Source organism: Melanerpes formicivorus, unplaced genomic scaffold (assembly GCF_026170545.1).
Source record: "Melanerpes formicivorus ecotype bairdi unplaced genomic scaffold, bMelFor1.0.p_v2 SCAF_2, whole genome shotgun sequence".
NCBI classification, from domain to species: Eukaryota; Metazoa; Chordata; class Aves; order Piciformes; family Picidae; genus Melanerpes; species Melanerpes formicivorus.
Genome location: NW_027142354.1, coordinates 39,685,870 through 39,708,706, shown reverse-complemented (window position 1 = coordinate 39,708,706; position 22,837 = coordinate 39,685,870). Strand labels below are relative to the sequence as shown.

The 22,837-nt window shown below is 38.6% G+C and overlaps 1 protein-coding gene across 1 annotated transcript in view; it reads right to left on the bottom strand.

Annotated features, from left to right (window-relative positions):
* Positions 1 to 22,837, bottom strand: part of DNAH8 (dynein axonemal heavy chain 8) — a 153,620-nt gene that overhangs the window by 117,973 nt on the left and 12,810 nt on the right. The window contains exons 8-19 of the mRNA XM_068148416.1: positions 21,712 to 21,864; positions 20,838 to 21,035; positions 17,837 to 17,913; positions 16,923 to 17,022; positions 14,323 to 14,442; positions 11,757 to 11,892; positions 10,353 to 10,540; positions 9,364 to 9,444; positions 6,813 to 6,929; positions 4,283 to 4,402; positions 2,782 to 2,923; positions 679 to 794 (exon numbers count right to left, since the gene is read on the bottom strand). Of these exons, the coding sequence (XP_068004517.1) occupies positions 679 to 794; positions 2,782 to 2,923; positions 4,283 to 4,402; positions 6,813 to 6,929; positions 9,364 to 9,444; positions 10,353 to 10,540; positions 11,757 to 11,892; positions 14,323 to 14,442; positions 16,923 to 17,022; positions 17,837 to 17,913; positions 20,838 to 21,035; positions 21,712 to 21,864 (1,548 nt within the window). The remainder of the gene's footprint in view (positions 1 to 678; positions 795 to 2,781; positions 2,924 to 4,282; positions 4,403 to 6,812; positions 6,930 to 9,363; positions 9,445 to 10,352; positions 10,541 to 11,756; positions 11,893 to 14,322; positions 14,443 to 16,922; positions 17,023 to 17,836; positions 17,914 to 20,837; positions 21,036 to 21,711; positions 21,865 to 22,837) is intronic.

The following is a 22,837-nucleotide window of genomic DNA, read 5'->3' as shown; positions in this document are numbered from 1 at the left end:
ATATTATGTATAATATAGATTTATGTACAATACATAGATATGCATGTATATGTACAATATATATAGATTACAGATTTTATATATATAATAAATATATATTATATATAATATATATCATACATACATATTATATATTATATATTATATATATAGTATATATACATATATATGTATATATGTGCATATATATGTATAATATATATATATTTTATAGATTTTATATCTATAATAAATATATATTATATATAATATATATAAAATACATATATATACCTATATATATTGTACATATATATATATTTTGTAGATTTTACATATATATAATAAATCTATCTATAAAATATATATGTAAAATCTCAGTATGTAAGTGGTAAGTGTAAAAGTTTATATATATATATATATACACACATATATATAAAAAGACAATTACTAGGAGGTATATATATGTGTGTATATATATAAAAAGATGATTATTAGGATAACTTGGAATATAATGTAAAGTTAAAATCAATCTTACACTCACGTTGGGAAATTAATTCGTAATTGTTACATGATGCTTGATGTTCTCTGAGTGATGCCTTTCTGTGAAATGGCTGTCCAAAAATGGCCTCAAACTTCAAAAGACTATTTAGTAATCTGACAGATCTGAAAAAAAATTCCCTTATTATCACAAAATACCTTTTTGAATTCATCTTCTTTGTCACTGTCCTTGCTATTATCATTATGAAGAGATGAAGAAATATTATTTTCTCTTTCCTCCTCAATATTTTCAAAGGCTATATGTTTTTCTCGTACTGTAAAGTGTAAAAAAAAAAACAAAACAAACAAACAAACAAAAAATTGCGGTTAACCAAACATTGTGTTCTGCTTTGAAGATAGTGTCACAGAATCACAGAATCACCGAGGTTGGAAGAGACCTCTATCATCAAGTCCAACCTGTCACCACAGACCTCATGATTAAACCATGGCACCAAGTGCCACGTCCAATCTCCTCTTGACCACCTCCAGGGATGGTGACCGTACCACCTCCCTGGGCAGCCCTTTCCAATGGCTGATGTGTCCCTCTTTTTTATAGGCAAACCAATATTGGATTTTATTTCAGTAGTACCTGGATCAGCTAATTGGTTTTAGTTGATACTTTTTTCACACTAGGAAACTGGTATAAAAGCCCAGCCTTTAAGCCTCAGCCTAACAAACACAATGCATGACAAATATGTTATAGAAATAGGTAAGTAGACATGGTCATATCAGCTGGAAAGGTCTCCTCCCCCAGTAATTCAATATAAACAATTTAGAATTGAATTGAATTGAATTGAATTGAATTGAATTGAAAGGACCAGGTTGGAAGAGATCTTTGAGATCATCGAGTCCAACCTATCATCCAACACCATCTGATCAACTAAACCATGGTACCAAGCACCCCATCCAGTCTCTTCCTAAACACCTCCAGTGATGGTGACTCCACCACCTCCCTGGGCAGCCGATTCCAATGGCCACTCACTCTTTCTGTGAAGAACTTATTCCTAACATCCAGCCTAATTTAAATAAATAAATAAATAAATAATTTTAATAAATAAACAAATAAATAAATATAAACACTCTAATAAAATATAGATAAATATCAGCTTTTGCTAGTTGCTGCATTGTAATGGAACACATGGAATACTGACCCTGACGATGCCTCTAGAGGTGGGGGAAATTTAAACTACCAGGAAAAAATTCTAGAGAAAAGGAGCTTAACTGCTGATTAAGCCTCGAAATACATATTTATTTAAACCAGAATATTTTTCACTACCTATGAACTATTTCTCCTACATAACCTCCTAAAAATCTTTGTAACACACTGTGGTAGTTTTATGCTATGCCTTTAAAATTTTGTCACAGATTTTGAGCAGAAAAGTAGAAAATTGTAAATAAATCACTATTGCATGCAAAAACAAAACCCAAAGATAATTCTAAATGATTCCAAATATCTGCTATAAAACTGGCTGCACCAAAACATTCTGGGGGCTTCTCTTCTCTGCTTGCTTTGCTTGGGACAGATTAGCCTGCTTCTGCTGTCCTTGGCTGCGTTATTTTGGTTAAGTCTAAGCGCTACTTTCTCTCTGCTCCTTTCTCCCTTTTGGACAGAGGGTGGGAGGCAAAGGAAAGGCTTTCCTTGGTCTTCTTGACCAGGGGAGTTTTCATGTTGTTTCTTAATTGTAAATATCTGTATAACATTGTAAATCCTGTATATTTTGTACATACTCATTGCATTCCATTGTAGAGCGTAGTTTTACTCATAAATACAGCTTCCATTTGCTTCCAGCTGAGTTAGCCTGGTAAAGTTAATGTTGGGGGGGGAAATCTCAACCCACCACACACACCCTAGAGCAGTTGGAACCAGCCATACAGATCAGCTGTGAGCCTCATATGCTAGCCATTGAAAATCAATTGTCTGTACCAATTAAAACTGACTGGCCAGTAACATTCTGGTAGAGATACAATTGTACTAAAACAAGTCATAAGGGGCAATACTGAATGCTTAACATAGCTGAGAGAGGACACTGTACTTCACTTAAGAGGAGGAAAAAATAAAAGAAGTTATAACAAGAGACTAAGATAAATGAAACCATAATGTTCTTCCTCTTGAGCAAATATCTTGGTAATCTAAACAAAAGGACAGAGGAGTGGGAGGGTGAAGTCTGAAAAAAATCAACTAAAATGTCCATTTGTCATGTATTAGCTAAACCTACAGAATTAGGGACAGAAAATTTTATTTAAATGATCACCATTATCTACCTGGCAGTACATGTTTTTCTGAGGTTTCCTTGGAGCGTTTAATTTCGTAATTCTTTTCAAATACAGATATTAGTTCTTGAACTGCATCTTCAATGCGCATGCTTTTTTGGTTCAGTAACTCAGCACGTTCTTTAGTATAAGCCTGTTAAATTAAAAATAACAGTGAATTCTCTCAGTTGCATTGATCACATTATTTCTTCAGTCCAAATTATCCAAATCTTCCATTGTATTATCATTATTTTTTTTAAATGCTATTAAATAAAATTTCCATATTTTGAAATGTAATGAAATTTTTAAGGTCCAACAGAAAATCCTTTAAATCATAGAATAGAATAGAATAGACCAGACCAGACCAGACCAGACCAGACCAGGTTGGAAGTGACCTTTGAGATCATCATGGCCAACCCATCATCCAACACCATCTAATCAACTAAGCCAGGGCACCGAGTGCCTCATGCAGTCTCCCCCTAAACACCTCCAGTGATGGTAACTCCACCACTTCCCTGGGCAGCACATTCCAATGGCCAATCACTCTTTCTGTGAAGAACTTCTTCCTCACATCCAGCCTAAACCTCCCCTGGTGCAGCTTGAGACTGTGTCCTCTTGTTCTGGTGCTGCTTGCCTGGGAGAAGAGACCAACCCCCACCTGGCTACAACCTCCCTTCAGGTAGTTATAGAGAGCAATAAGGTCTCCCTTTGGCTTGTGCTCCACTTTCCAGGGAGATCTCAATCTGAATCCGAAATTACCCAAATACTCTTTCAACTGTCCTAACAATTTTATTTACTTGCACTAATTTGCTAATTAAGTACATTTTTAACCTCATTTATAACCAAGAACACATTCAAATTCTCAAATATACTTGTTGGAAAGTATTTATTGTCTTAGGGCAGTGAGGCTGGTGAGAGGCCTTGAGCACAAGCCCTATGAGAAGCTGAGGGAGCTGGGATTGTTTAGCCTGGAGAAGAGGAGGCTCAGGGGAGACCTTATTGCTGTCTACAACTACGTGAAGGGAGGTTGTAGCCAGGTGGGAGTTGGTCTCTTCTCACAGGCAACCAGCACCAGAACAGGAGGATGCAGTCTCAATCTTCCCCAACGGGGGAAGTTTAGACTCGAGGTGAGGAGAAAGTTCCTTCACAGAGAGTTGTTAGCCATTGGAATGTGCTGCCCAGGGAGGTGGTGGAGTCATCGTCCCTGGAGGTGTTCAAGAGGGGACCGGACATGGCACTTGGTGCCATGGTTTAGTAGTCATGAGGTGTTGGGTGACAGGTTGGACTTGATGATCTTTGAGGTCTCTTCAACCTTATTGATTCTACGATTCTATGAAATCCCTAGAAACCAATTTATCTTTATATATATTATCCAACATATTTTTATTTTTTAACAAAAGGTTCTGTATTTTTACAGAGACAACAATTATTTTCTCACTTTATATTAATTTACTAAGTCATTGTTTCTAACATGCTCAAGAATTCAAGTTCAAAGACGTAAAGTGGCACAGACCTCATTGCAGGTTAACATATTCTCTATTTCAGTAGGACTGTCTGCTGGTAAGACAATTAAAAGAGTATTTGATACTTCTTCTAATATTAAATCAATCTTGGCTTCACTTAAATCATTAACCTAAAAAGATAAAACTGTATTAATAGTATATACTTTTCTTTAAAGCATAATGTACTTGTTTTTAGAATGTTCTAACACATATATTATGTTTTACAGAAAAATAAATGCAAGAAGTTATCTAAGACAGTAAATCATAAAGAAAAGAAAAAAACCTGAAGTAAAAGCACCAACACAAAAGACCTTGAGATGAGAGAAGCAGGAAAAAGAGAAGCACAGCAATACTCATGAGTATGGCCACTTTGGGAATATTTAAAGTGGCTAAATATAGGCTGCTTTCCCTGTGAACTATCCATGTTCTCTACTATCTACAGAGGCAATTTAGGGAAACAAGTACCCTACAAAAAATTTAGCCCTTTGTTGATATGTTCCTTTTCAGACAATCTGAAACATGAACAATAAAAGAACAGGTCTAAGCTGGAAACTGGTTTCTGTTGCCATAGAAAGCAAACACTGGAATGCTAAGAGTGTATGAATTTAAATGCACCACAGTATGATAACACAACTCTAAAAAATATAAGGAATGTGCATAGTTTTGTGTCATACAGTCCTTTAAAGACAAAATCTTCTAACTGTTCAGTATCTGCTGGCTCAATGTTGACAAACTGAGATATATGAATCTCTGAGAAAGTGGAATCAGTATTTCCACTTACTCTTCACATATTTCTGGTTATCAGCACTGTGTTCTTAAATACACTGTTTTCCTGATTTTGCTAAGACAGAACAGTATGCAGGCTGTTAGCACTTTTGAGTCAGCCAAGAGCTTAAACTAGGAGGGGCAAAATCCAGACCAGCTGACCCCAGATGGCTCACAGCTGTATTCCATACCATGAATGTCACACTCATCATAAAGTGGGAAGTTTGTTGAGCATGATAGTTTCTCTTTTTTACTGCTTTTCTCCACTCCTCGAAGGGCTTCCTTACTTTTCTGCTCTTGAGAACTGCTTTACCATTTATTATGACCATTGTACATTCACTGGGCTCAGTGTAACTTTGTATACTTTCATCAGCATTAATACTATTTTTGGTGTTTCATTAAATCTGTTTTCATTTCAACCCCTGAGTCTCTTGTTTTCCTGATACTCTTCTTAGCTGGGGAGAGGCCATCCAGCAATGGAACAACTGCTATAATTTAGCACTGGCTGTGGCCTAAACATAGACAACTGCATGTGTGAAATTAATTCATAGATACTATAAGCCAAGACTTCTTTTATACCATAAGAGCAGTGATCTGACTTTTGAATGAGCTTTTTGACAGCTCTTTGAACTGATCAGTCTTTTTCTTTCATGGCAGAATTCAAACAAAACTGAGTTCTGTCCAGTTTTTCATTTGCAACCTAAAATATTCTGGATCTCTGATATCCTGTCTTGTTTGTTCCAATATTACACATTTCTATTTTGCATCACTTTTGCCCTGTTTGTTTACAGCACCTCATTCACAGTAATCAAGGGTCTAACAAAGTTAATATTTTTGTAAGAAAGTAAGAAAATCAGAAATGCATGTAACACATTTATACAGAAAATAGCCTATGTCTACAAGACATGGATATTTTAGATATACTCAGGCTCAGAGAACTGTTAATTTCTTACACATCGTATGTTTTTTTTTCAGCCTTGGGTTTCAGTGGCAGAGAGAGCACCTGATCATGTTTGTGTTTGCCCGCCATACAGAAAAAACAGATATACCCACCAGTGGCTAACAATTTCCTACCACAGGAAACACAATTTGTTATATTGGTAGGACAGATCATAGCCATACAGTTCAACTGCCAAGCCAGAAGGATGATCCAAATATCAAGGTAAAGTCTTAAGAGGGGGAAAAAAAAAAAAAAAAAAAAAAAAAAAAGAACCAAGACAGTTTCCCAACATGCCTGCTATGAATATAATTAATAGTAAAACTTTCTCCACTGGACAATGTTTACACAGAGCTATCTTGTGTGCAACTGCACTCGTGGACAAGCACTCAAACAGAAGAAAATCTTGACCAAATATTAGAGTTGTAGTCACAGATTCTGACGACAAGTGAAAATATGTTCTACTGTAAGACAGAAGCAAAATGCAAACACACTGGAGTGTAATAATGGCAGAGAATCATTGAGTGTATTAGAATAGAATAGAATAGAATAGAATAGAATAGAATAGAATAGAATAGAATAGAATAGAATAGAATAGAATAGAATAGAATAGAATAGAATAGAATAGAATAGAATAGAATAGAATAGAATAGAATTAACCAGGTTGGAAAAGACCTTTGAGATCATCGATTCCAACCTAAAGAACATGATTTTAAAAGCAAATAATTTGTATGCATTTCAAGTGGTACAAAAAATAAGTACAGGTTAATTTCCAATATGAATGCAGTGTACTAAAAACAACCAAAAAAACCCACATTTAAATAGGGTCAACTGTATACCTCTTTCAAAAACTGTTTATACATATACAGAACTTGATCAGCTTCTTGAAAGAAACTTTCCAGTGACACAGATGACCAAGTCAGCATGGTAAGTCCTTGTCTCAACACAGCTTCCATCTAAGCACAAAAAATAAAATTTAATAGATAAAACCAAGCACAAACAAGCAATACAATTTGAAACTTAGGCAACTGTTATTAGAATCACTGACGTCACTGATGAATGAGAGAGTTGTGTCTATGTTTCCCAAGGAAAGTTACAACTTTTCAAGGAAGAGATCAAACAAATATATGCAACATGGGGGAAGAAGAGGGTAGCATATGCTGTAGATTCTGTCCACAAGATTCAAGTGTGCATGCTCTTTCCTGTTCTCCTGGAAAGTGTGTTTTAGTAGTTCTCGCTAATTCCTAACATTAACATCAAGTCTACTATTGGTCTTAAAATTTGTCTTTTAACATGTTGAGAGTGGTCAAGGTATTGCATAATTACTTGTCTTTCAACCACATCTATCTAAAGACATTTTTCATTTGTCCCCATTTGAATCACAGTGATCCTCTCCAAATTTTGCTGCAATATCAATGTCACTTTTGAAAGTCCTTTCTTCCCTACAATTTCCCTGATTTTTTGGCTCTCCACAATCTGTTTCTTCTGAATTTGTCACAAAGATATTCAGTATGTAGCTGAAATCAGCTTGTTGCCCTGCCACCTTATAATCTACACCTTCACTGAAAATCCTGTACCTTCAAAAATGGTACTTTTAGTAAAAGGAAGTCTTATAATATTGCCAGGCAATGAAAATCAACATTTCCAGACTCTCACAGAGCTCCCTGAAGTTTTTGCCCAGCACTCCAAAACTTCTCACAGATTTTGCAGTATGCAGCCACAACAATTTTAAATTTTGCCATCCCCATCCTCCTTGAAGTGATAAAAGTTTCGTTTTGCTTAATTGCTGAGAAACTTTGAACTGATTCCACTCATATTTAATTTTAATAGGCACCCATCTTATCTGCTCTTTCTTCTTGACATTTACCAATTCACTGCCTGGACTTCACTCACTTTCTTCATCTTAATTCTTTTTTCTGTCTCTATATTACAGTTAAAACAATTAGTTCAGCTACACAAACTACTGTTTACAAATACATCCAGTAGCAACACTTTAACATATATCATTTAGGGGAATATATATAACTCCACAACACTGGGATGGTGCTATTACTACCTGAAGGGAGGTTGAGAAAGGTGGGGTTGATCTCTTCTCCCAGGCAAGCAGCACAAGAACAAGAGGACACAGTCTCAAGCTGTGTCAGGGGAGGTTTAGGCTGGATGTTAGGAAGTTCTTCCCAGAAAGAGTGATTGGCCATTGGAATGGGCTGCCCAGGGAGGTGGTGGAGTCACCATCACTGGAGGTGTTTAGGAAGAGACTGGATGGGGTGCTTGGTGCCCTGGTTTAGTTGATTAGATAGTGTTGGATGATAGTTTGGACTCAATGATCTCAACTGTCTTTTCCAACCTGGTTAACTCCTATTCTATTCTAGTCTATTCTAGTCTAGTCTAGTCTATTCGTAATCAACATAGCCAGTCTAGAAACAGCTTAAGGCTCCGAGTGAGTTGCTGTCAAATTATGGGATCAATGTAGTCAAAGACGAGATTTGCTCATTTGAATCATCTTTGGATTTGTGCTTTCCTCCTGTCTTCCTACGCATGGAAGACTTCTCTCCATTCTTAAAAAAATAAATAAATAAATTAATCTTCTGTTGTTTGTACAATACTAATCCTTCGGTTTTCCCACTTGTTTCCTGTACAATTCAAGGGTGTTCAGTTCCCTATTTGCAGTACTTTAAAGTGAAGACTACTATCACTTCACAAAGTGATTTATCTTAGTCTTCTATTATTTAACTCGTAAGAACATGGATAAGTTTTTATTTTCTCACACTTCAGCACATACCAACTATGTAGTTACATAAACTTACGCAAACTCTGCAACCTCCTGGTGCTATTATTTACAGGGAAAAAAAAACCAACTTAAGAGTTAGTTAGAACAACCACATGCATACACTTGCAAGTGTTTGCAAAATGAAATGGCTTGTAGCATAGGCATTCTGCACCTCTAATAAAACTGTACTTTATTGTAGTTTATAACCTTTCTACAATACTGAAGAGACTAACTCAATTCCCAAAGCTAATAATCCTCTTCAAGCAAAGACAAGGATCATGACATTTAGTATTTCAGCTAAATGAAAAGCACAATTTCCAGCGAATCCCTAAAATTGAAGTAAGGGATAATTTATTTCCATGTCAAAGTCAGAGTAGATAAATAGACTCACAAAGTCCATATGATTTGTTCTACTGGGTTTACATCTTGTAGTAACTGAGATTATTCTACTGTAATGCATATTATTTGAGCACTGTATGAGGATTGCAAGGAGCAAATTTTTAGTCTTAAAGCTTTAGTAAAATTCACTAAGTTCACAATATGCTGACCCATCTCAATATTTTTAAATACTAAGTTATTCTAACTTCTTCTGAGATATAAGTGCATTTAGCAGTACCAACCTTTTGCATTTTTGGTGCCATTATATTTGCAAAATAATTTGGTGTTTCTTGACACAATTCTTCGTAACACTGGATAAGATCCTGTTAATTATTAGAAAGTGTATTATCAAGGAGAGTATTTTAAGTGCTTTCTTTATTGAAGCAAAACCCCATTATAAAATCAAATCACCAGGAAAAAAAAAAACATGGAAAGAAGTACAAGACTACATCTGAAAACAAGTGTAGAATTCTACACAAACATTACATGCCTATGCACATCATGTCTGGAACGTAATGAATCCACATCATCCTACACAAAGACTGAAAGCAGCCTTCATGCAATACCTTATTTCTGCACAAAACCAGACAAAGTATCATCTTTCACTACAACTAAAGATAGCTTGCACTTTAGTGACCATAACTTGCAATTCCCTCTTAAAACTGAGTATCATAAGTTTTAGATAATTAATGTCACAGAGAAACTCAGTTTTAAAATATCCTCATCTCACACACACACACAAATTTTTCATGGTGTATTACACCGTATCCACTACTTCTCACAACCTTACAACAGCAGCAAGCAACTGGTATCACAAATCTGACTTCTCTGGCAGGTAACACACAAAACTTTTGATGTTTTTGTAGCTCACCATACCCTTACAATCCAGAAAACTTGCCTTCCCAAAAAGCCCTGTAAGACTATGTTTTACTGATTTTCAGAGAGTGCACACTCTTTGTATAGCTTTAATTATTTAATTACTGGAATATATTTAATGTGCCATAGGATATAAGAAATATGCTTATATTTAAGTATATACTAGTCCATACAGCAGTTAGTAGGGGTTTTTCAGATGGGAAATTCTATGTCCATCTGTGCATTCAACAAATTTACCTTAAACTACTTCATACCTATATTTAATCTTTATTTAACCTTAGAAAGATTGCTATCATTAATCTGATTTTTCATTATTATTTTTTTAAACAGCAATATTCATAATTTTTAAGGTTACCTCTAGATGCATCTTGATTGACCTCAGGTTATTTTCTAATTTTACAATCTTTTTTGCCTGCTCTGGTATTTCCAGACCCAATTTTATCATACATTTGGTCTCACGGATGATCTCTGGAATTTTGGGATCAAAATTCAGCAGGAACTTCCCAGTTTCAGGATGACGCACAAACACTGTGGCTTGTAAGGCTGTAAGGAAATTTTAATATCAAGACAAACAGTTGTTTCTATGATTTAAATTATTACAGAACACATTTCTGCTATTACTACATGGTGATTGAACATGTATGGCTACTTGTGAAATAGCTCCACATTTTCAGTTAAACAAAATATACAACCAACTTTCACCATATTAGCTTTCTGCCGTATAAAACCTTCCTCTTTGCAAGCTAAACAAACTCAGACCCAGTTTATTTGTGGCATTTTTTTAATTACAGTTAGAAAATAATTTAATTCATTTTCTAGCAACCAGTAAACACAACATTTTAATGAGCTGTCCAGTAGCTTACAGGAATTTGTTAGCACAGAGAATAAATACGTTTGCATAAGAATATTGAAAAAAATCCAAACCAAAATAAAAACCTATTAGGAACAACCTCTGTTGACTGTGTGATGACAAAATCTTATTCCCATAGAATCTTCTCCTAGTTTTGAAGCTCACAAAGTGTCTACAATTTACTTGAAAAATCTACAGATTTTTTATTTTTCTTTTTTTAAACTTAGCTTTCATTTAGTGTTGATATCATAAAGCTTGATCATCAACAACTTTTTCTAGGTGTAGAGCAGTACTTGTGCTGAGAACAATTGGGATGAACTATTATAGTGGAAAGACAACAGGAAGAATTATTTAATGGCATGCATAAATAATTCTAATACAAATCTGAACAACTGTTTACCTTAAATTTAGAGTAGAGTAGAGTAGAGTAAAGTAGAGTAGAGTAGAGTAGAATAGACCAGACCAGGTTGGAAGAGACCTTCAAGGTCTTCGCATCCAACCCATCATCCAACACCACGTAATCAACTAAACCATGCAAGCAAGTACCCCATCAAGTCTCCTCCTAAACACCTCCCTGGGCAGCACATTCCAATTGCTAACAACTCTTTCTGTGAAGAACTTCTTCCTAACATCCAGCCTAAACCTCCCCTGACACAGCTTGAGACTGTGTCCTCTTGTTCTGGTGCTCGTTGCCTGGACAAGAGACAAGCCCCATGCCTGTCGACAACCTTCCTTCAGGTAGTTGTAGATGGCAATAAGGTCTCCCCTGACCCTCCTCCTCTCCAGGCTAAGCAACCCCAGCTCCATCAGCCTCTTCCCATAGGGCTTGTGCTCCAAACTGATTTTGTTTGTGTTAACTTAGCATTCAACAACTGCTTGAAAAAGCCAATTGTATATATAAATACTTACGATGTTGTAATTGTGACATTTCCTTCATCCATGCATGATGATAGACTATCTCAAATTCTACCAACACATAGGCAATTCTGTTGTATAACTGAACAACTTCTTTACCTTCTGGACTTGCCAAGATATCTGACTTTTTCTATTAAAACACAGGACATTAAAATCATCAAGTTAACTACGGAATACAGAATATTTAATTTAGCATTATAAATTAGAGCACTCTTAAAAACTGTATCAAGTATTTATGATTCAAATTGATAAAATGCAATTAAGTCAGTAGGAACTTGTAAGTCATAAATGCTTACACTGTGATAAACACCCACAATTCACAGTGGCATGGATGCTGAGTTCTACTCAAAATTGACCAGTAGCTAAAAAAATTAGATTTGAAAAAGAATCACTCTTTTTCATCAGTAATTATATTTATGTCCATTTTCTTTGGAGGATATTTAGATATCATTATTCCCATCTGAGGGAAACAGGAAAATGAAAAGCTCGCTCTCATAGAAGTTAATTTGGCTGAAGGCTCTAAATACTTTGTAGGAGAATCACTCAAATATTTCAAGAAAAATTATTGCTATAGAAGACCCCAGTATAGCAAGATTCTGACTATTCCAATGAAAGAAGGAAATCCAGTTCCAATCCAATACCTCAGTGCCATAAATGTTAAAGCTTATGTGGCTTGTACCAACCTTCAGCTTTATATTTAGTGGTACAGAAAATACAGAACAAGAAGTTCAGTAATGGATTCCCTGTTTCCAGACTAGTTCAGAGAACATCTACAGTGAAACTGGTGACCAGATTCTCAGTTACAGTACAGCAGCTATCTTGTTTTTTCAGTGGTACCAAAACATACACCAGACAATTTCAGGATGTCAGGCAGTCCACATTCATACCTTAAGCTACCTCTAGCAGCCACTTGGTAAACACACATCATTCTCCCTAAAGAACCCTATGGGACTAGAGAAACAGGAAAGGTAGGTTATCAGTTAAAGTACAGGACAGGAGTTCTATGTAAAAGCCCAAGTCTGCTTCACTATAGAAAGAATCAAAACGCCACTGGCTGGAATGGTGAAATACTTCACTGGGCAATATGAAGACAGAACAATGAACAATTCAGTGCATATTTTGATTTGGGGCGCTAGTTTAGTGGCAAGTCAAAGAAACAACTTTACTAGGTTATAGTAAGGCTTTTGATACTGTCCTTCAAAGTGTCCTTCTGGACAAGTTGTCAATGATCTGGATGCGGGAGTTGAATGCACCAGAATCCAACGGCATAAGATTTAACACATTCATGTGCCGGGTTCTGCACATTGGCCACAACAACCCCATGCAGTGCTACAGGCTGGGGTCAGAGTGGCTGGAGAGCGGCCAGACAGAAAGGGAGCTGGGGGTACTGGTCGATGGTAGGCTGAACATGAGCCTGCAGTGTGCCCAGGCAGCCAAGAAGGCCAATGGCATCCTGGCCTGCATCAAGAACAGTGTGGCCAGCAGGAGCAGGGAGGTCATTCTGCCCCTGTACACTTCACTGGTTAGGGGTGGGTGTACAGCAGCCTTGCAGAAAGGGGTTTGTGCATGCTGGTCAGCAGGAGACTTGATATGAGTCAGCAACCAAGAGGGCAATAAAGCAGCCAGGAGGGCAAAGCACATCCTGGTGTGCACTAAACACAGCATAACTAGCTGGTCAGAGGTGGTTATCCTACTGCATTCAGCACTAGTGAAGCATTCCTTTGAGTATTGTACTGTGTGCAGTTCTGGACACCACAATTTGAGAAGGACATTAAAGTTCTTGGATGCATCCAGAAAGTGGCAACAAAGAAAGCAAAAGGGCTGGGAGGAATGTCCTATGAAGAACAGCTAAAGGTTTTGGTCATGTCTAATGTGGAGAAAAGCAAGACTGATTGTTGACCTCATTGCGCTCTACAGCTTCCTGAGGAGGTGGAGAGGGAGATCCTGAGCTCATCTCCCTGGTATCCAGCAATAGGACACATGGGAATGGTTCAGTCTCATGGGAATGGTTCAGTCTTATCAGTAGAGGTGCAGAATGGACATTAGGAAGCGCTTCTTTACCAAGAGGTTGGTTAAACAGGCTTCTTAGAAATGGCTGATGCCTCAAGCCTGTCAGTGTTTAAGAAGCCTTTGGATAATATCATGAACACACTTTCAGTTTTGGTCAGCCCTGAACTGGTCAGGCAGTTGGACTAAATGGTCATTGTAGGTCCCTTCCAACTGTAATATTCTATTCTATTCTATTCTATTCTATTCTATTCTATTCTATTCTATTCTATTCTATTCTATTCTATTCTATTCTATTCTATTCTATTCTATCCTATCCTACCCTAGTCTAGTCTAGTCTAGTCTAGTCTATTCCTACATCTTAGATCTACAACAGTGGTTACTGCAGAGCTGTTTTTTTTTTTTTTTTAGCTAGATGTTAAAATACAAATAAACAGTTTGTCTAGCATATGAGAAGTGACATGTTCATAGCCAGAAATATCATGGTCACTCTGCCAAAGAAAAACAGTTCACTGTTAGACAAAGCACCTGATTTTTCCTCATACCAACTTACATGGAAATAACTGATTGGTTCATTTATCCTTCTGAATAGTTGTCTTTCCCATAGTATCTTTCCTGCAACAGGTGGCATGTTTCGAGGAAGAGGAGGGGCATCTTTCTGAATTTCATAAAGCTATGAGAAGAACAATATCGTGAGAAACATGATTAAAAACACCTGTTGAAATGTTAAACTGCTTTTCCTCTGATACCACAATTTCTTCCTCTACTCAAATAGATTAAATTTGTGTGGAGTCACACAACAGTTCACTGAGAGACTTGCCACGCTTCTGAGATGCACACAATGTTACCTCTGTTGGTGTATCTCCAGTCATCAAAATCTCATGCAGTTTCTTAGCTGTGTTTACTTATGACAGAGCCCTGAGTACACCAAAAGGCATTGCAAACCTAGGTGAGCAGCCTTTATTCAAGGCCAGGTCTAATAGGTGCAGTTGTGTAACTTTGGAGGCATTTGCTATCAAACAAAGCTGTGTAGGGATGTATTGTGGGAACCCTTGCTGGGGCTTTTCCACCTTTGCTTGGGAACTGCCCTCAGGAACGGCCTAAGCTACATTGTTAAATGAGAGGCTTTACCAGAATAGAAATGTCAACACTGTTCTTCAGACACATACACTTGACCAGCTAAAGTTTCAGAGGTTGGACTCAATTCTTTTGTTACTCTTCCAACTCAAGATAATCTGTGTTTCTATAATATGCCCTTTTCTAGTAACATACCATCATTATGGATGTAGAGACTTCCTGGTACATGGCCTATGCTTTTACCTGTGCCCAAGCTGAGCGAAAAAATGGGCCTTGTTCAATGAATGGCTGCATTATAGTCAAGAAAAATTTGGACTGAAGTTATCAAATACCAAATTTGAATTGACAACATATTTAAGTTATCAGTATTGCATAACATATTAAGAATCAGTATTGCAACGGGAGCAACTTTTTCTTAGAAATAACTTGCTTGGCAAAGATAAAAAAGCAATTCAATAATACCTAATGAATAGGTAAACTAGACAGTACATTGGCAACACGTTCTTCAAAAGAAGAAAGAGAAATAGTTGTATCCACCCAACTTCAGGCATATTCCAGTAAAAGAGTGTGGGTTGTTTTTTTCTTTAGTTGGTGAAGGAATAACAGACAATATTCTTGTTTATAAAATAAAATTGCAATGACATATTTGCCTGCAAAAGTACATATATCGTATAATATTTGCCTATACACTCTGGCCTCTTTTCTGTAATAGGAAAACAGGAGTACAATAAGTTGAGCACTGACAGTCAGTTAGTGAAATCGGCAGAATAAATAAAAATTATTCATATTAAAAATAATTGCTCTTATTTTAACGTGGCAAGCCTTTGACACTGTCTTCCACAGCATTCTCCTTCAGAAACTAATGGGACAAGGCTTGGATAAGTGTTCTCTGCACTGGATAAACTGACTGGATGTCTGGGCCCAAAGAGTGGTGGTAAATGGAATTAAATCTAGCTGGCACACAGTCTATCCATGGTGTCCTCCAGGGTGAGTACTGGGGCCTGATGATCTCGAAGGTCTTTTCCAACCTGGTCTGGTCTGGTCTGGTCTGGTCTGGTCTGGTCTGGTCTGGTCTATTCTATTCTATTCTATTCTATTCTATTCTATTCTATTCTATTCTATTCTATTCTATTCTTTCTTAATGGTCTGGATGAGGGAATTGAGTGCACCCTCAGGAATTTTGCAGCTGACATCAGGCTGGATGGCTGTGTTGATCTGCTAGAGGGTAGGGAAGCTTTACAGCAGGATCTGGACTAGTTAGATTGATGGGCTGAGGCTAATTGTATGAAGTCTGACAAGGCCAAGTACCAGGTCCAGCACCCGGGTCACAACAACCCCATGGTAAGCTACAGACTTGGGAATGTGTGGTTGAAAAGCTGCAACTTGGAGAGGGACCTCAGAGTATTGGTTGATAGTTTACTGACTATGAGTCAGCAGTGTGCCCAGGTGGCCCAAGAGCCAGTGGCATCCTGGCTTGTATTAGAAACACTGTGGCCAGCAGGAACAGGTTGGTGATCATCCCCCCTGTACTCAGCACTGGTGAGGCCACACCTCGAGCATTCTGTTCAGTTCTCTCACTATAGGAAGCATATTGAGGTGCTGGAGCATGTCCAGAAAAGAGCAACAAGGCTCGTGAAGGGCCTGGACAATATAACCGACAAAGAGAATCTGAGGGAGCTGGGGTTGTTCAGTCTAGAGAAAAGGAGGGTGAGGGGAGATATTATTGCTCCCTACAAATACCTAAAGGGAGGTTAGAATGAGGAGGGGGCCAGCCTCTTCTACTTGATGACAAACAACCAGACTAGAGGATATATTTACAAGCTGCACCAGGGGAGGTTTAGGCTGGATATTAGGAAATACTTCTTCACTGAAAGGGTTATCAAGCGTTGGAATTATCTGCTCAGGGCAGTGGTGGAGTCACCATTCCTGGGGATGTTCAAGCGGACATGTAGACCTGATGCTGAGGGACATGATTTGATGCTGACCCTTCAGTGCTGGACTGGATGACCATCTAGGTCTCTTCTAACCAAATATGATTCTATTATATTTAAAATTTATTGCAAAGAAATTAAATACCTTTTTAGTAGCTTCAAGTTCTCCTACATAATGTTGAAGAATACAAGCAATTGTATGTACTGTTTCTTCTTGAAGGCATGGCATTCTCAGATTCTGAAACCTGTATTAAAAAATAAGTACCCAAAATTATATTTCTAAACCACAATTTTAAGCTTAAGCAAGTTGAAAAGTTCTGCCTTGGTGGTGCTTTTGTGGCTGTTGTGGTTTTTTAGCTTTTTCATTTACTCTCCTCTTGTATATATGAAATAAATTGTAATGATATTAAGAAACAAGACACTAGATCAACTTCCACAAGCTAAAACACATCTTTTGTGATAACTACCTGGTCTAGAACATCAATAATTAAAAATTCTTGATTAGACCCTTTTCTCCTAGAAATTATCTCTGTTATTTACATTGTGCTAATCAGTAATTTGAAGTTACTTTGTCCTTATGGCCAAGAAGGTTAATGGTATTCTAGGATGCATCAAAAAGAGTGTGGCCAGCAGGTCAAGGGACCTCAGCAGGCTGAGAGACCTAGGGCTCTTTGGCCTGGGAAAGAGAAGACTAAGAGGTGATCTTATAAATGCAGATAAATATCTAAAGGATGGAGGTCACGAGGATGAAGTTGGGCTCTTCTCAGTGGTAGCCAGTGATAGGACAAGGGACAATGGGTACAAACTAGAGCACAGGAGGTTTCACTTGAACTTAAGGAGAAATTTTCTTATTTTGAGGGTGATGGAGCACTGGAACAGGCTGCTTAGGGAGATTGTGGAATTGTCTTCTCTGGAGACTTTCAAAACCCACCTGGACATGTCGCTTTGCAACTTAATGTAGGTGTACCTGCATTAGCAGGGAGGTTGGACTAGATCTCCAGAGGTCCCTTCCAAACCCTACCATTCTATGATTCTACTTTAAAATATAACTGTCAATACCTTTGAAGTAGCTGAAGTGCATGTTGTGAAGACAAAATTCTCTCAAAACAGGTTCGCATAAATGCCTGTATCTGCATCTGAAGAGTATAGAGTTTAGTGTCATTTTTCTAGCAATATAATAGTATTTTGATAACTGTTAATTTCTTAATATAGTAGCATTTGAAATTGTTAACGCACAAAACAGTAGTCTCCACCAGTAAATGTTTGTTATAATCAATAAATAACTAGTGTCCATCAAGTAATCTCTTAAAATGCTAGACAATGTTCTCAAAGAATCAAATCATGTATTAAAAAGAGTTGCAGCTTTGTTCTGACAAAAAATCTAACCACAAGTCTCCAGGCTAATTAAACACCTCCATGTAGATCATTCTTTCAGGCCTCATAATTTCTGTAATTTCTGTTGCAGAGTGACTGATCTGCAGGGAGAACTATGTAATATATTTTGCGGCTTCTTTTGGAAGTCTCAGACTGCAAGCAGCAAGGCAGCGGCAGTGGCACCGGCGAGCTCTGTGGCCGTGCGGTGGGTTTTAGAGGAGTACAGGGGGTTACTAGAGACAGGGAGCCTGGGAGAGAGAGGAGAGACCTGACACAAGCTGGCATCTCTCACGTCTGTGCTTGAGAGGGTGACGTGGCTGGGGACATCGCCAGGTAAACTGCAGGAGATTTAAGGGCAGCGAAAGCAGAAGCGGGGCTCAGACCGCGAAGAGCGAGGTGGCAGCTTTCTCGCTCTTTGGAGCATAGCGAGCCGGGGCGGGGTGAGGGAAGTGGTGTGGTGAGACAGCGGGGAGTGTGCGGTCTTCGGTGCGGGCAGGTCTGCTTTTTCGTTTATTTCTTGCTTGGCAAACAGGAGCAGGCAAACAGGTAGACATGGCATCCACTAGGGCAAAAGTAGTAACCTCTTCTAAAAAGGATGCAGTAACTCAGACAACGCTGCCACAGAGGCATGCGGCTGTCCAGGTCTCTGGCTTCAGGGAATGCCACAGCCTCTCTCCAGTACTGGATGACAGCATTAACAACAGGCGCGAACAAGTAGATGACCTGCTCTGCATGGTGGCTGAGCTACAAGACGACACTGAAAGGTTACGAAGTATCAGAGACTCTGAGGAGGAGATATATAGGTTGGAGCTGTACTCTACCATCCCTGAGGCAGGTACATCAGGAGACACATGAAGAAAGGCAACTCAGCAACCAGCACCAGAACAAGGGGACACAGTCTCAAGCTGCGCCAGGGGAGGTTCAGACTCGAGGTGAGGAGGAAGTTCTTCACCGAGCGAGTCATTCGGTATTGGAATGTGCTGCCCAGGGAGGTGGTTGAGTCATCGACCCTGGAGGCGTTCAAGGGGAGATTGGACGTGGCACTTGGTGCCATGGTCTAGTCATGGGGTCTGTGTTGATAGGTTGGACTCGATGATCCTCGAGGTCCTTTCCAACCTAAGTGATACTGTGAAGAAAAAAGAAAGACTTCTGCCCTCCTGCCATCAGGCTAGCAAAAAAAGAAGGTGAGCAAGGGCAGAAGCATGTTCCTGCTTGGGGTCACAGGCATCCCCCTTTTGTTTCTACACTCCCCACCCCCTCAGATACATTTACAGAGTAAGTAGGAGGCTCTGGAGCTAGAGGGGAGTGAAGATGGAGACAAGAATCCACCCAGTGAGTCACCTGGGGCTTGTCACCCCCACACCTTACGACTTCTTCAATGAGGAAGAGAAGCAGGGTAATTGTAGTAGGTGAGTCTCTTCTGAAGGGAACAGAGGGGCCTATATGTTGACTACACCCATCCCACAGAGACATGTTCTGCCTCTCTGGGTCTCTGGTTAGAGATGTTAAAAGTAAGCTCTCTGCTATGGTGCAGCCCTCTGATTATTACCACTTGTTAGTTATCCAGGTTGGTAATGATGGGGTTGCAGGAGAAGTTCAAAGGCAATTAAGAAAGACTTCAAGGCATTGGGGCAACTAGTTGAGGGCTCAGATGTGCAGGTGGTGTTTTCACCAGTCCCTCAGGTAGTAAGGAAAAAAAACTGAAAGAGGGTAGAAAACATGCCTGATTAACACATGGCTCAGAGACTGGGTTAAAAACTGGCTGGATGTCTGGGCACAGAGAGTGGTTGTGAATGGTGCTGCATCCAGTTGGTGTCCAGTGACCAGTGGCATCCCCCAGGGATCAGTACTGGCCCCAGTTCTATTCAGCATCTTTACTGATGACTTGGATGAGTGGATCAAGTCTACCATTAGTAAATTCGTGGATGACACCAAGTTGGAGGAGACTGCTAATCTGCTGGAAGGTAGGAAGACACTTCAGAGAGACCTGGACAGGCTGGGGCGATGGGCTGAGGCCAGTGGTATGAGGTTTAACAAGGCCAAGTGCAGAGTCCTGCGCTTTGGCCACAGTAAACCCATGCAGCACTACAGACTAGGGGATGAGTGGCTGGAGAGCAGCCTGGCAGAGAGGGACCTTGGAGTGCTGGTTGACAGCAGCTGAACATGAGCCAGCAGTGTGCCCACGTGGCATGGAAGGCCAATGGCATCTTGGTCTGTATCAGGAATAGTGTGGCCAGCAGGACTAGGGATGGAATTCTGCTCATGTACTCAGCACTGGTGAGGCCTCACTTCGAGTACTGTGTGCAGTTCTGGGCCACTCACTCCAAGAAAGATCTTGAAGTGCTGGAGCAGGTCCAGAGGAGAGCAACAAAACTGGTGAAGGGACTGGAGGGAAAGTCTGATGAGGAGAGGCTGAGGCAGATGGGGTTGTTTAGCCTGGAGGAGACTCGGAGGGGACCTCATCAGACTGTACAACTACCTGAAGGGAAGTTGTAGTAAGGTGTGGGTCAGGCTTTTCTCCCATGCAACTTGTGACAAGATGAGAGGGCACAGCCTGAAGCTGCACCAGGGGAGGTCTATGTTGGATGTTAGAAAGCATTTCCTCATGGAAAGGGTAATTAGACACTGGAATGAACCCAGGGAGGTGGTGGAATCACTGTCCCCGGAGGTGTTTAATATTACTTACCTCTAAGCCTTGAATTTTTGTCATGAATGTCACAAAATCCACGTCAAAATCTCGTTTTCTTAGATCAAGGATGTCATATTTCTTTTTTTTAACACCTTGGTAGATATTATTGAATTTGACTGCCATAGCATCTATCCCTTCGATGGTAGACAGACTTAGTGCACTGAAGGTCTCTACTACAGTTATTATCTCTGTAATCTGAAATATAAACATTATATTCATGCTCCTAAATCACTTGCTACTTCCTCTATGAATTAAAACCTGAATAAAATAAAATAAACAAAAGCCATTTCTTTAACAATTGCATTCTAAATGTGTTGCTTCTGAGTTTCTAAGTCAAGTATCTCCAACAGAGTGTTAATTCAGTTTTCATCAGTTCTAACCACAACCCAATACAAAGTAAAGTAAGCTTCAGGATGTTTAATGGGAAAAATGTTTCTTTTTTACTTTTGGCTGTTGGATTCAATAGGATTAATAGAAATAGAATTAAAACTGATGACACAAGGAAAATAAAACCCAACCATACAGATTAGTATATATAAACTGCATAATAAAGAAAAACATCAAAGGTCCACAGAAGTCTTACTGTGTGACGAGTGTCCCACTATCCATTTATTCTGACCTTATTCTGCACCAAAGGGCAAACTTTATGAAAGCTAGTTTAAAATGCTTTTATCCAGAAGGTCATTGTGATGTAACTGCCAAAAGTATCGGGATGGCTTACTCCGTGGAAGTGTGAAATTTCTCTCCATAAAGAATTTACAACTCCTTTACAGGATGATTAAGAGCACGTATGTTGAGAAGTGTCCACCTTCTACACTGTTCTTTGAAGAAGCCCTTCTCTACAGATAACAACAGCATGCAGTATACTCACTTTCTCTAATCTCCTACAAAAAGCTTCTGATTTTCTATTAATATGCATTTCTGATCCTTCAAATGTATTTCTCCTTTCTCCTAGACTTTCCAAAATCTCATTCTTTGCTTCTTGAAAGCATTTCTGGTATTCTTTCAATAGAAAAATGCAGTCCTATAAAGTAATGGAACAAATACCATGTTCATTACGTTAAGCTTATTTGTGAGAGACTGCAGAACTCAAACCTGCTGTCATTCCAAAGTGGTTAATTATAACTGAATCTAGTTTCATTCAACAGACAGAAATAACTTGCAAACAGTGGTTTTCTCTTAGTATGCATAACAAATATGTGCAACATGTGAACATACAACAGTACAGCACAGTGGAAGACCTAACTGAAAAACAAGTCACCAATATAAGAAGAGGAAAGTTTTCATTCTTGTTAAAGAGAGGCTTAGAAGCCAGCAAAGAACAGGTGATGAATCCTGCTCCTAAGAAGAAGAAGAATCAGACTGACCTCTGAATAAGGACAGCATTTAGCATAACAGGGCAGTCAATTTGGAACTTCCTGGGGACTCACAGGAAATTGATTATACAAATTAATATGTGTTGACAATGTTGAGCTAAAGTGAGATTGAAAAGTAAGCATTCTCGATGGATTATTGACTTAAAATATTAAGACCTTAACAGATGCAAAAATGATGACTGGTAAGGAATTTAAATTCTATAGTAATTTGAATACAAAACCTTCTGTCAGTTCTTAGAAACAGAAAGCAGATTTTATCACACTATACTGACAGTCACCAGATTGTCTGAATATGTAGGTATATATTATGAATGACTATAAATTACAAGAAATGAACAAAAATACCTTCATTGAAAGGAATGTTCAGATCTTCAAGAATATACAGATACTACAATGAAGACTGGTCATCATCATTAAAAATTAGGTTTATGTTTCTCTCACAGAATAATGGAGGCTTGTCAGCTGTATAACAGTCAAAAAACGTGCCTCAATAAAACAGATATTATTAGGTCTGGAGAGACAAATTCAATACATCTTCTTTTGCACCTCTAGACCTATTTTTAAAGGCCTGTGAAACGCTGTGCCTTTCTAGGGAAGATAAGAGGGAAGTCAGTAGCTGGT